General features: G+C 47.2%; 1 protein-coding gene across 1 annotated transcript in view; it reads right to left on the bottom strand.

Moving 5' to 3' along the window:
- Positions 1 to 238: 238 nt before the first annotated feature.
- LOC309392076 (fucolectin-like) overlaps positions 239 to 13,644 on the bottom strand; it is a 35,655-nt gene continuing 22,249 nt past the window's right edge. The window contains exons 2-4 of the mRNA XM_081953043.1: positions 2,680 to 2,768; positions 1,331 to 1,622; positions 239 to 462 (exon numbers count right to left, since the gene is read on the bottom strand). Of these exons, the coding sequence (XP_081809169.1) occupies positions 321 to 462; positions 1,331 to 1,622; positions 2,680 to 2,767 (522 nt within the window). The 5' untranslated portion in view covers position 2,768 and the 3' untranslated portion in view covers positions 239 to 320. The remainder of the gene's footprint in view (positions 463 to 1,330; positions 1,623 to 2,679; positions 2,769 to 13,644) is intronic.

The following is a 13,644-nucleotide window of genomic DNA, read 5'->3' as shown; positions in this document are numbered from 1 at the left end:
ATGCAAAAGTCTATAAGTTCAGTTCCCAGCAGAGGTTGGAATCTTGACAACTATCCCTCTCTGAGGAGTCCCAATAAGGACAAACTGGTCACACAGGGATTCCTGGGGATCAATAGATCAGATGACCTGAAAGGTGCATGGAGGAGGAGTGATGAGGATCAGGGAATAATTCCCTCAGTAGATACAAAGGTCTCCCTTTTAACCAAAGAACAAACAGAGGAAAGCTAGCGATGCCTCCTAGGAGATCATTTATTTGGAGATAAATTGACATTTCGTGGGAGCATTGATTTCCCCCCCCCCCCATGAAAGGTGTGGCTTCTCTACTTGGGGCCGTAGGCCTCCAGTTCACAGATGGTCAAGTAGTTCTCCCCAGGTAAGTGGACACTGATGTAGCGGCCTTGCTTCCCGTTGCAGTAGATGGTGGTGATGGAGCCTGGGCTGGTGTTCAGGATAATCCCACACCTGTGGGGCACGAGAGGTCACGTTAGGAGAGAGGTCCTTCTGGCCACCACCTGCTGGTCACCCCAAGCTCACCCTGAGGACACAGCCCCCCTCAACTCTTGTGGGCATGAAGGGACACGAGACTGATGACGTGTTTGACCCCTCCCTTCCTCAGGCTCAGCCTGGTCATCTCCTACAGCTACGGACATTTTTTTGGTCCTGCTGTGAAGAATGCTACAGTGGTCATCAAGGGCCACATGGATTTACCCAACCCAGTTTTCTCCCTGACCTGGATGGCTGCCTTGGCCAAATCCATCCATTGCCCCTGGGCAGCTAATCAGTTCAAATAAAGAAACCTATCAATAAAATCCCAGATCTAACAAGAGAGAGAAGGGAAACCTGAGCAATGTATTCCCCCACAACTGAAAATCTCTCTTTTGCTCCCTTATACAACAATTCCTCTAAGTGCAACCAAATGATCGAGTCCACCTGGATTTGCTGTTCTTTTCTCCTGATTTATTGTTTTTGTTCTAAGTCTGGCCCAAAATACAGTTCCCAGTTCAGAGGGAACCCACGTTCTAGATTTGCAACATAAATGATAGCAAAAATGACCAATCAGGTGGAGTTCGCACAGTCCCCACAACAATTGAGACCACAACTTAGCCAGTTGGTATCAGGTCTTTCCCTGTCTCTTGGGGGAGCAAGGAGGGAGGTGATCTCACAATCTCCACACCAATGGACTCAGGACACTTTGGTCCCCAGGACAAAGTTGGCATCTCATACTCAACAGCACCCCAAAATCACCTGCTCTGGCTGTGGATTCTGTCCCTTCCGTCAATGCCCCAATTGCATGGAGGACCCCAGTTGGGGATGACTCAAAGTGACTTACAGAGGGTTGGCTCTTCCATGGTCCTCCAGAGAGTCTCCTAAGTGGACCTCCGCTTCAAACAGCCTTTCACCACAGCAGTCCTGCCGGTTTGTCACCAGCACCACGGAGATTTTATGAGACTCCCCCAGGTCCACCAACCACCAGGGGTTTCTCTCTAGGTTAGTGTGGGTACAGGAGGCATGGGTCCACATCCCGTTGCAGTCCCCATCCACAGCTTTCTCTGGTGTTCCACCATACCCATTGGAGGACTGGGAGGTCGGCTTCCCTAAGGCCAAATTATTTGGCTTTGAATCTGCAGGAAAGAATGGAGGAGACCTTTCAAGCAGAGAATAGTTGGGAGAAGAAGAAGAAGGAGAAGGAGTAGGAGAAGAAGGAGGAAGTGGAGGAGAAGGAGATGGAGGAAGAGGCGGAGGAGGTGGAGAAGAAGGAGGAGGAGGAGGAAGTGAAGGGGGAGGAGGGGGAGGAGGAAGAGGAAGAGAAGGAGGAGGAGAAGGAAGAGGAGGAGGAAGAGGAGGTGGTGGAAGAGAAGGAGGAGGAAGGATGAAGGAGGAGGAGGGGAAGGAGGAAGAGGAGGAGGAGGAGGAAGAGGAGGAGGAAGAGAGGAGGAGGAAGAGGAGAAGGGGGAGGGAAGGTGCAAAGCCACAAGGGCAATGTTTTGGGGACACAAAGGGTAAGTTTTGAAGACTGCCAAATGGGTTGAAAGAAGTGAGCTAAGGGCAATGCTACGTTCCTTTGCTATTGGGGGAGGGAACCCCTTGGCCTCCTTTTCTTCCACTCCCAGAGAAGATCCGGACCTCATCACAGTAGATTCAATGAGATCTCCAACAAATGCCCTTTTACCATTTGATGTTAGAACCTGAGTGATGGGTTCATAGCCACTGGACAGATTAGGAGAGCAAATATCCGGCTGGCCTGAAGTGCTGGGGGCAATTACACCCCTTCCCCAGTTTATCTTCTATTGGCTTGTTCCCCTGCAAGTGCCTCCAGGGGGCACCCAGATGCTCTGAAATGTGGGCATGGGTTAGAGATGGGTTAGAGAAACAGAGAACACACATCATGAGAACAAAATGCCAAGGGCCCAGTTTGTTGGGAAACATACACGCTGAAGTCCCTGCTCCCAAGGACATCTCACAATGGCTGTGCAACAGACCACTGAAGTTCTGGGATCTCGTGGCCCTTGTTCCCTTCGGGCATTAACCATGGGATGTGTTGCAGGCAGTGTGGTGGTATCTGAAGGTGCTACAAGATTAAGAGGAGAGACTGGGAGAGGATGACTGGATGTTGAGATGGCCAAGATCACACCAATATCCACACACACAAACACACAAAGGTCTTTACGCGGTTCTTACCTCTAGGTGGAGGCCTGCAACTCTGAGCTGCTGCAGGGCCTGCCAGGAGAGTCAAGGCCAGCAAAGCCCCCCAAATGATGAGCTTCATCCTGCAAGTGAGGAGGGGAGAGATCAGGAAAGATATGGCAGGGCCACGTAGGGACAATGATGGCTTCTTCTACTCAACACCCCTGAGTATCAGGACTGGCCATGGAGACCCAGAGGAAGGTTAGAGTACTTCAAGGTTCTGCCATTCTCCCAAAGGATCATCAAGAGCGTTCCAGAAATTATACAATAATATAATGATACAATAGCAGAGTTGGAAGGGACCTTAGAGGTCTTCTAGTCCAACCCCCTGTCTAGGCAGGAGACCCTATGCCGTTTCAGACAAATGGCTATCCAACATCTTCTTAAAGACTTCCAGTGTTGGGGCATTCACAACTTCCGGAGGTAACTTCTGTTCCACTGATTAATTGTTCTAACTGTCAGGAAGTTTCTCCTCAGTTCTAAGTTGCTTCTCTCCTTGATTAGTTTCCACCCATTGCTTCTTATTCTACCCTCAGGTGCTTTGGAGAATAGCTTGACTCCCTCTTCTTTGTGGCAACCCCTGAGATATTGGAAGACTGCTATCCTGTCTCCCCTAGTCCTTCTTTTCAATAATAAACTAGACATACCCAGTTCCTGCAACTCTTATTTATCTGTTTTATTCTCCAGTCCCCCTAAATTGCTCCTCTGCCTCTTCCCTCACCTGGCCTTTCCTACACGCTGATGATGTCAATCCCATTGAAAAAATCAGAGTGGGTTTATTGGAGTCTCTTTCACTTTCTCGGGCCATCCCATAATTTCACCCACCCCTCCTTCAAGAGCTCGCTCGGTGGTTCCTTCTTCCTTCTTTCCCCGCCACTCACCTCCTTCGGTCTCTTGGTGATGCCCAGAGGGCTGGAAGTCCTTCCTGGAGGGTGAACAAGGAGAGCTTCTTTCCACGCGCAGGTGCTTCAGGTGAGTGCGGACCTCCCTCTGACCAGCCTCGGTTTTATCCCCTTCCTCCCAGGTAGGACTGACCTGACTCACAAAGTCCAAGCCAATCAGGAGGGCAGAGCTAAGGTTGGCCCCTTTCCCAACTCAGGTGGACCTTTTGGTTTGCTTTGCTACAAGATCTCTCACCAACTTAGCAAACACGATCTTCTCTCCAGTATTCTCAGCCCCGTGACCATGACCCATCTCCAGCAGGGGTTGGCTCTCTCCCATAGCCAAAGACGAAACGCTGGCTTTTAGCAGGAAGCTCTGCTTTCCCTTCCAGCTCACAACAAGCTCTCAGCAAACACTAAAACCAGCACTGAATTTCACAAGGGGGGCAGTTTGCTTAGTTTTACAAGCAGATCAAAATCAAGGTTTTTATTTTTAAAAAAATCATGGCTTCATCAACTAAGCCAACTTTTTATTATTTTCCCCATAATTCTCTTCTGCAACCCCATTTCCTTCTCCACATAAATAGAAAGATTGGCTATCGCCTCTGTGGTTATTGCCTCTGTTGAAGACCCAAGGGTGAGGAGCAACGTTCTCCAGCAGGTTCTGGTCTCCTGCAGGATCCAGGATCCTCAACGATTGGACCCTTCCAGAAGAGGACCCTCAAGGTCCCTTGAGCCCCGCCCCATCATCTTCAGAAGATGCCAAAGCAACAGAGCCACAGCTACAGAGCTTCAAAGTACCTGGGTCAAGCTCTGCTCCAGCAATGTCCATCAAAGTGGGGACTCCCTGTTCATAGGAGACCAGGAGGAAGGTTCTGGTCTGAGGCATTGTCTCCACAGACTTTCTCACCTGGAGTCTGCCACCAACCAAATGAATTTTCACAGCCGCTCCTCTTCAAACTGCGATTTCTGCAAAAAATTGAACTTCTTCTGTAGCAGATATTTTTCACTCCCTTCCTGGTGGGGCAGCTCTTCCTTCAACCAGCCAGTGGAAAGCGGCAGAGCTCCTGCTGAAAACCAGGGACCCAACCAAGACCGGGTTTCCCCCCTACTTCCTGGGTGTTGGCAGCGGGGGGAGAGGACACGTTACACAGTCCTCGTCCACCTGATCCCCCCTCCTCTTTCCACGCGTTCAGGGATTCTTCTGGACAGGAACATAATAGTCTTCCTGGCCAGATGCCAACTGGTTTCCACATCAGAACCTCATCAGAGTCTGTCAGCAAAGAGCAACATGGATATTGTTTTTGCAAGAACCAACCATGCTCACACCTCCAAAGTCAACAAAATTTCTGGTAGCTGAAAGAACCAGATGGCTTCCTCTGAATCCTGAAAGGAGCTATTACGTAAGAAGTGATTGCAGTCTCTTTCGGAGTATAAGAAGCACCAAGATTTTGAAGAGGCAAACTTAAAAAAAAAGTTTTTGCACTCTGCAGACCTCCCAAAAATGGCCTGTTTTTTTGCGAAAACGGGCTTGGTTTTTGTTTTTTTTAAAGGGCATGCATAACCTTTAGCTTGTAGAGTGCTCCTGGGGGCTGGGGGCCCCCATCAACGAGGGGGAAAGGGTCTGTTTTTCACTCATTTTTGCCATCCTCAGCCCCCTGGAGCACTTTTGACAATCTCAACCTTACAAGGGAAAAGACCCGAATGCAACAAAACCAGCATATATATATATATATATATATATATATATATATATATATATATATATATATATATATATATATATATATATATGTGTGTGTGTGTGTGTGTGTGTGTGTGTGTGTGTGTGTGTGTGTGTGTGTGTGTGTGTGTGTGTGTATGTGTGTGTGTGTGTTTTCGTAGATTTTCACGGGTGTAGGTATGCTGGTTTTGTTATATTCGGGTCTTTTCCTGTGTAAGGTTGAGATTGTCTTTGCAACGTTTCGGCAGGATCTCACCTGCCATCTTCAAGCGTGGGCTTAAAATGGGAACGGAGCTGCCGTCTTTCTGTAAGTCTTGGTGGGAGGGGATGGGGTGCTGGCTTTGTTTCAGTAAGTGGAATGATTGGTTGTGTGGTTGTATCATGATTGGTAGATTGGTGCTGATTGGTGCTGGCTGTAAACAACAATGCACACACAGCCAGCACCAATGTATTTGTGTTACAACCCCTGGTATGCCTAAATATGGGAGGAAGGTCACTGCTCCCTCTTTCTGTCCTTCGGCTTATCACAGAAGACCATGCAGACAGAAAACCATATTTTTATTTTTAATGTTGCCTTTTTATATTTGTGTTGTATTTGTACTGATAAATAAATAAAGGGAGACTAGTATAGATCTATTTCGAGCTAATTATATATATCAGTGACGTGCAGTCAGGGGAGGCAGGGGAGGCGGAGCCTCACAGCTCTCATCATGAAAATAAAAAAGAATTACTCCAGGAAGCCGTGAAAGTGGCTGGGAGAGGCGCACGGCTTGGTTTAGCCTCCCTGGACATCCCAGCAGCAGCCCCAAGTGTGCCGATCTCGCCATTTTTTTACATCGGGCGAGCCCAGGATCCTTGCAAGGGGAATGGGACGTGTGCAGGAGGCTCCTCAGCTCCAGCCTCAATCAGCGCAGCCGCAGTCCCCTTCATGTTGGCTCAGGAAGGAGGGGAATGGGACCAGGTGTGCAGGGGAAGGGGATCGCGGCTCTGCTAATCTGAGGCTGTGCGCTGAGGAGCCGCCTGCACACGTGGTCCCATTCCCCTTGCAAGGATCCCGGGCCAAGTTACAGGAGCCGGGGGGGGGAGCGCTCACATTGCTTGCCGCCTTCGGTATACTGCTAGGTTGGGGAGTGGCGTTCTGTCTGGCCAGAGGGGAGAGTTGCCGGGCGACTGCTCCCTTGTGAACTGGCTCCCGAAGAGCCGGGCACAGCCTCAGGGGCGAAGCAGCCATGAGGTAACCATGCTCACAAGCAGCCGCCCGGCAAATCCCCTCTCCAGCCGGGAAAAGCGCCATTCACTGACCTAGGGGGTATCCCTAAGGTGCCAAGCCATGTGGTGCTCTGCCCACCCCCCCAGCTCCTGCAGCTTGGCACATTCGGGATACTCCCTAGGTCAGTGCATGGAGCTCTGCCCGGCTGGAGAAGGGGGTTGTGCGAGCACCTGTTTCACCCGCAGCTTCACCAAGCCCTTGCGCAGCTCTCCCAGGCCACCGCCGCCGGCCGCTGGCTGCTGGCCGCTGCTGCCCGCCGCCGACCGCCGCCCCCCCCCGCTCCGAGCATAACTTTCAAACTCCAAAACTCGGGGCCAAGTCTTCCAGCATCGGCCGCTCTAGGAGTGCTCTCTATGGTGGGCCGGCTGCCGTACAGAGAGTTTTCCGGACAGAGTCTTGGCCCACCAGCCCCAAAACGATAAGCCCTCCCTGATAATAAGCCCAAGGGCATATTTCGTGGGGCAAAAGAAAATAAGCCCCAGTCGTATTTTCCAGGAAACACGGTAACATCATCAGTGCTAGGAAGGGGGGGGGAGGAGGAGAAAGGAGAAGTTTCTCTTCTCAGAAATGTCTTCTCAGTGGAACTGCGGCAGCCTGCCTGCCTCTTTCTGACATTTCTGAGAAAAGAAACTTCTCCGTTTGGGCTGCGCCCGTGCGATCGCAGCAACCACGCGGTTTGATGACATCACCAGCCTCACCAGTCATAAACCTCACCGCACGTCACACACACACACACACACACACACACACACACACACATATATATATATATATATATATAATGTTGTATTTGTACTGATAAATAAATAAAGGGAGACTATATATATATATGTTTTCGTAGATTTTCACGGGTGTAGGTAAGTCTTGGTGGGAGGGGATGGGGTGCTGGCTTTGTTTCAGTAAGTGGAATGATTGGTTGTGTGGTTGTATCATGATTGGTAGATTGATGCTGATTGGTGCAGGCTGTGTGTGCATTGTTGTTTTGTATTGTAACGGCTTGGGTGGTGGGTGGTGTTCGTTTGTTGGCTAGGGCTGGTTTCCAGATGTTTGGTAGGCGGGAGGTATCATCACGTTTATTCATGTTGTGGGGGTGTTTCTCTATTTCGATGGCTTCCATAATTATTCTCTTGTGGAGGTGTTCTGTTTTGGAGATTAACCTGGCTCCTTCAAAGTTGATTTCATGTCCTGTAGCTTTAGGGTGCTGGAAAAGGGAGGAAGTTTTTGCTTTTTTTTCTTACTGTGTTCTTGTGTTCTGTGATGCGTGCATTTATCCTCCTGTTTGTTTGTCCTATGTATATTGCCGGGCAGATTTTGCATGGTATTTCGTAGACTCCTTGGTTTTCTAGCTGGGTTTTGTCTTTGGGGTTTCTTAAGATGTTGGCTATTTTTTGGTCAGTGGTGAAGGCTGTCCTGATATTGTGCTTGTGGAGAATTTTGCTGATCTTATCTGTGGTGCCTTTGATGTAAAGGAGGAGGGCAATGCCATTGTCCTGTTCTGTGTCTTGGTTTTTGGGGGGAGTCTCCTTTTGGATTAGGTTGGTGATTGTTTTTCTTTGGAATCCATTGGAGATTAATACATTTGTGAGTTTGTGTAATTCAGTTTTCAGGTGGTCTTTGTCGGCTAGGCGTTTGGTTCTGGAGATGAGGGTCTTGGCTACAGAGTTGATCTGTGCAGGGTGGTGATGGGATTGTGCATTTAAGTAGCGGTTGGTGTGTTTTTTTTTCTGGTAGATGGTGTGTCCTAGGGAGCCATTGGGTTTTTTGTAGATTAGGACATCCAGAAAGGGAAGTTGGTTGTTTGCTTCTATTTCCATGGTGAATTGTATTTTGGGGTGTAGGCTGTTGAGATGTGTGAGGAAGTTGTCCAGTTTTTCTTTTCCGTGTGGCCAAATCATGAAAGTGTCATCAACATATCTAAGCCAGAGTTTGGGTTTGTGTTCAGATTTGTCTAAGGCGTTGGTTTCAAAATGTTCCATGTATAAGTTTGCAATGACAGGTGAGAGGGGTGATCCCATGGGTGCTCCTTCTATCTGTTTGTATCTTTGTCCATTATGGATGAAGTATGTGTTGGTTAGGCAGTGGTTGGTCAGGTCCAGGATGTGTTTAGGTGGGTTGTGTTTTTTCTGGATGGCTGTCAAGGCTTCTTTAATAGGCACTTGGGTGAAGAGGGATATGACATCGAAACTCACAAGTAAGTCGCTGGGTTGTAAGTTTTGTTTCTTTATTGTTTCTATGAAGTGGAGTGAGTTTTGTACGTGTGAGGTGATGGATTCTGCGTAGGGTTGGAGTTGTTTGGTGAGGAATTTGGCAAGATTCTGTAGAGGTGAGCCTATGGAGCTGACTATGGGCCTGAGTGGTATTCCTTCTTTGTGTATCTTGGGGAGGCCATAGAGCTTGGGGCATCTGGAAGATTTCTCTCTGGGGATGATTCTTTGCTGGATCTCTTCACTGATGGCAGAGGCTTTTATTTTGGATTTGGTGGTTTTTTCCAGGTAGGTGGTGGGGTCTGTGTTTATAGGTTTGTAAGCAGGGTCTTGGAGTAGGTTGGATAGTTTGGCTTGGTAGTCAGATGTGTTCATCACCACTGTGGCATTTCCTTTGTCCGCTGGGAGAATGATTATGTTGCTGTCTTTCCTCAGGTTGGAGAATGCTTTTTCTTCTTGTTGCTGTAAGTTGCTTCTGGGTGGATTGCTGGAGCAAAGGACGTTGCTGACTGCAAGTCTGATTTTATTGGCTTCATTGGGTTGATTTTGATGAGTGTAGCTTCAACTCTGCATATGATGTCTTCAGTGGGGATGCGTTTAGGGGCAACTGCAAAGTTGAATCCTCTGGAAAGGACATTGGTTTCAGCTGTGGTGAGGGTTCTGTCTGATATGTTGTGTACTGTTTGTTTCATGAGCTGCTGAGGAGGGGGGTTGGGCTTCTGTCGTTTTTCTAGTCTGTAGAGTTTGTTGGAGTGTTTTTCTGTCTTATAGGAGGTTTCTGTTTCTGCTCTCCAGAGGGCTAGTTGTTTGAATTTGTCCCAGAGTGCTGGGTGGATTTTTTTTGCTGAGTTTGAGGTGAAGAGTGAGTAGGTCCCGGTTGGTTTGGTCTAGTAGGAATCTTTTCCTGTGGAGTTCGTTTCTGATTAGGGCTAATTCAGTTCTTTTCAGGATCCTTTCGGTGGCTGAGGTTTTAGAATGGAATTTTAGTTGGAAGCATGTGGGGATGAGGCTTTTGTCTCGGCAGTTGCGTAGGAATGTTAGGTCACATAAGATGGTGGCTCTTCGGACTTCAAGCCTTTTGTAGGATCTGGTGAGCAAGAAGGTTTCCTCCCCGTAGAGGTAAGATATTTGTTTTCGTAGATTTTCCACGGGTGTATGTATGCTGGTTTTGTTGTATTCGGGTCTTTTCCCGTGTAAGGTTGAGATTGTCTTTGCAACGTTTCGGCAGGATCTCACCTGCCATCTTCAAGCTTGGGCTTAAAATGGGAATGGAGCTACCGTCTTTAAGTCTTGGTGGGAGGGGATGGGGTGCTGGCTTTGTTTCAGTAAGTGGAATGATTGGTTGTGTGGTTGTATCATGATTGGTAGATTGATGCTGATTGGTGCAGGCTGTGTGTGCATTGTTGTTTTGTATTGTAACGGCTTGGGTGGTGGGTGGTGTTCGTTTGTTGGCTAGGGCTGGTTTCCAGATGTTTGGTAGGCGGGAGGTATCATCACGTTTATTCATGTTGTGGGGGTGTTTCTCTATTTCGATGGCTTCCATAATTATTCTCTTGTGGAGGTGTTCTGTTTTGGAGATTAACCTGGCTCCTTCAAAGTTGATTTCATGTCCTGTAGCTTTAGGGTGCTGGAAAAGGGAGGAAGTTTTTGCTTTTTTTTCTTACTGTGTTCTTGTGTTCTGTGATGCGTGCATTTATCCTCCTGTTTGTTTGTCCTATGTATATTGCCGGGCAGATTTTGCATGGTATTTCGTAGACTCCTTGGTTTTCTAGCTGGGTTTTGTCTTTGGGGTTTCTTAAGATGTTGGCTATTTTTTGGTCAGTGGTGAAGGCTGTCCTGATATTGTGCTTGTGGAGAATTTTGCTGATCTTATCTGTGGTGCCTTTGATGTAAAGGAGGAGGGCAATGCCATTGTCCTGTTCTGTGTCTTGGTTTTTGGGGGGAGTCTCCTTTTGGATTAGGTTGGTGATTGTTTTTCTTTGGAATCCATTGGAGATTAATACATTTGTGAGTTTGTGTAATTCAGTTTTCAGGTGGTCTTTGTCGGCTAGGCGTTTGGTTCTGGAGATGAGGGTCTTGGCTACAGAGTTGATCTGTGCAGGGTGGTGATGGGATTGTGCATTTAAGTAGCGGTTGGTGTGTTTTTTTTTCTGGTAGATGGTGTGTCCTAGGGAGCCATTGGGTTTTTTGTAGATTAGGACATCCAGAAAGGGAAGTTGGTTGTTTGCTTCTATTTCCATGGTGAATTGTATTTTGGGGTGTAGGCTGTTGAGATGTGTGAGGAAGTTGTCCAGTTTTTCTTTTCCGTGTGGCCAAATCATGAAAGTGTCATCAACATATCTAAGCCAGAGTTTGGGTTTGTGTTCAGATTTGTCTAAGGCGTTGGTTTCAAAATGTTCCATGTATAAGTTTGCAATGACAGGTGAGAGGGGTGATCCCATGGGTGCTCCTTCTATCTGTTTGTATCTTTGTCCATTATGGATGAAGTATGTGTTGGTTAGGCAGTGGTTGGTCAGGTCCAGGATGTGTTTAGGTGGGTTGTGTTTTTTCTGGATGGCTGTCAAGGCTTCTTTAATAGGCACTTGGGTGAAGAGGGATATGACATCGAAACTCACAAGTAAGTCGCTGGGTTGTAAGTTTTGTTTCTTTATTGTTTCTATGAAGTGGAGTGAGTTTTGTACGTGTGAGGTGATGGATTCTGCGTAGGGTTGGAGTTGTTTGGTGAGGAATTTGGCAAGATTCTGTAGAGGTGAGCCTATGGAGCTGACTATGGGCCTGAGTGGTATTCCTTCTTTGTGTATCTTGGGGAGGCCATAGAGCTTGGGGCATCTGGAAGATTTCTCTCTGGGGATGATTCTTTGCTGGATCTCTTCACTGATGGCAGAGGCTTTTATTTTGGATTTGGTGGTTTTTTCCAGGTAGGTGGTGGGGTCTGTGTTTATAGGTTTGTAAGCAGGGTCTTGGAGTAGGTTGGATAGTTTGGCTTGGTAGTCAGATGTGTTCATCACCACTGTGGCATTTCCTTTGTCCGCTGGGAGAATGATTATGTTGCTGTCTTTCCTCAGGTTGGAGAATGCTTTTTCTTCTTGTTGCTGTAAGTTGCTTCTGGGTGGATTGCTGGAGCAAAGGACGTTGCTGACTGCAAGTCTGATTTTATTGGCTTCATTGGGTTGATTTTGATGAGTGTAGCTTCAACTCTGCATATGATGTCTTCAGTGGGGATGCGTTTAGGGGCAACTGCAAAGTTGAATCCTCTGGAAAGGACATTGGTTTCAGCTGTGGTGAGGGTTCTGTCTGATATGTTGTGTACTGTTTGTTTCATGAGCTGCTGAGGAGGGGGGTTGGGCTTCTGTCGTTTTTCTAGTCTGTAGAGTTTGTTGGAGTGTTTTTCTGTCTTATAGGAGGTTTCTGTTTCTGCTCTCCAGAGGGCTAGTTGTTTGAATTTGTCCCAGAGTGCTGGGTGGATTTTTTTTGCTGAGTTTGAGGTGAAGAGTGAGTAGGTCCCGGTTGGTTTGGTCTAGTAGGAATCTTTTCCTGTGGAGTTCGTTTCTGATTAGGGCTAATTCAGTTCTTTTCAGGATCCTTTCGGTGGCTGAGGTTTTAGAATGGAATTTTAGTTGGAAGCATGTGGGGATGAGGCTTTTGTCTCGGCAGTTGCGTAGGAATGTTAGGTCACATAAGATGGTGGCTCTTCGGACTTCAAGCCTTTTGTAGGATCTGGTGAGCAAGAAGGTTTCCTCCCCGTAGAGGTAAGATATTTGTTTTCGTAGATTTTCCACGGGTGTATGTATGCTGGTTTTGTTGTATTCGGGTCTTTTCCCGTGTAAGGTTGAGATTGTCTTTGCAACGTTTCGGCAGGATCTCACCTGCCATCTTCAAGCTTGGGCTTAAAATGGGAATGGAGCTACCGTCTTTAAGTCTTGGTGGGAGGGGATGGGGTGCTGGCTTTGTTTCAGTAAGTGGAATGATTGGTTGTGTGGTTGTATCATGATTGGTAGATTGATGCTGATTGGTGCAGGCTGTGTGTGCATTGTTGTTTTGTATTGTAACGGCTTGGGTGGTGGGTGGTGTTCGTTTGTTGGCTAGGGCTGGTTTCCAGATGTTTGGTAGGCGGGAGGTATCATCACGTTTATTCATGTTGTGGGGGTGTTTCTCTATTTCGATGGCTTCCATAATTATTCTCTTGTGGAGGTGTTCTGTTTTGGAGATTAACCTGGCTCCTTCAAAGTTGATTTCATGTCCTGTAGCTTTAGGGTGCTGGAAAAGGGAGGAAGTTTTTGCTTTTTTTTCTTACTGTGTTCTTGTGTTCTGTGATGCGTGCATTTATCCTCCTGTTTGTTTGTCCTATGTATATTGCCGGGCAGATTTTGCATGGTATTTCGTAGACTCCTTGGTTTTCTAGCTGGGTTTTGTCTTTGGGGTTTCTTAAGATGTTGGCTATTTTTTGGTCAGTGGTGAAGGCTGTCCTGATATTGTGCTTGTGGAGAATTTTGCTGATCTTATCTGTGGTGCCTTTGATGTAAGGGAGGAGGGCGATGCCATTGTCCTGTTCTGTGTCTTGTTTTTTTGGGGGAGTCTCCTTTTGGATTAAGTTGGTGATTGTTTTTCTTTGGAATCCATTGGAGATTAATACATTTGTGAGTTTGTTTAATTCAGTTTTCAGGTGGTCTTTGTCGGCTAGGCATTTGGTTTTGCTTGACAGCAGGACTGATAATCTTACCCGCACAAACATCTCAAGAAGCTTGGGAAATTTTGAAAAATGAGATTACAAAAGCCCAGTCTAGCACAATACCAATGAAGAAGAAAAATAACAGCTCCCAAAAGAAACCAGCATGTCTGCATAAAGAACTCTCTGACAAATTGAAAGACAAAAAAGTTAAG

This window comes from Natrix helvetica (assembly GCF_964273705.1).
Source record: "Natrix helvetica genome assembly, chromosome: 4".
Taxonomy (NCBI): Eukaryota; Metazoa; Chordata; class Lepidosauria; order Squamata; family Natricidae; genus Natrix; species Natrix helvetica.
The sequence above is the reverse complement of the archived record's forward strand: the minus strand, read 5'-3'. Positions and strand labels throughout refer to the sequence as shown.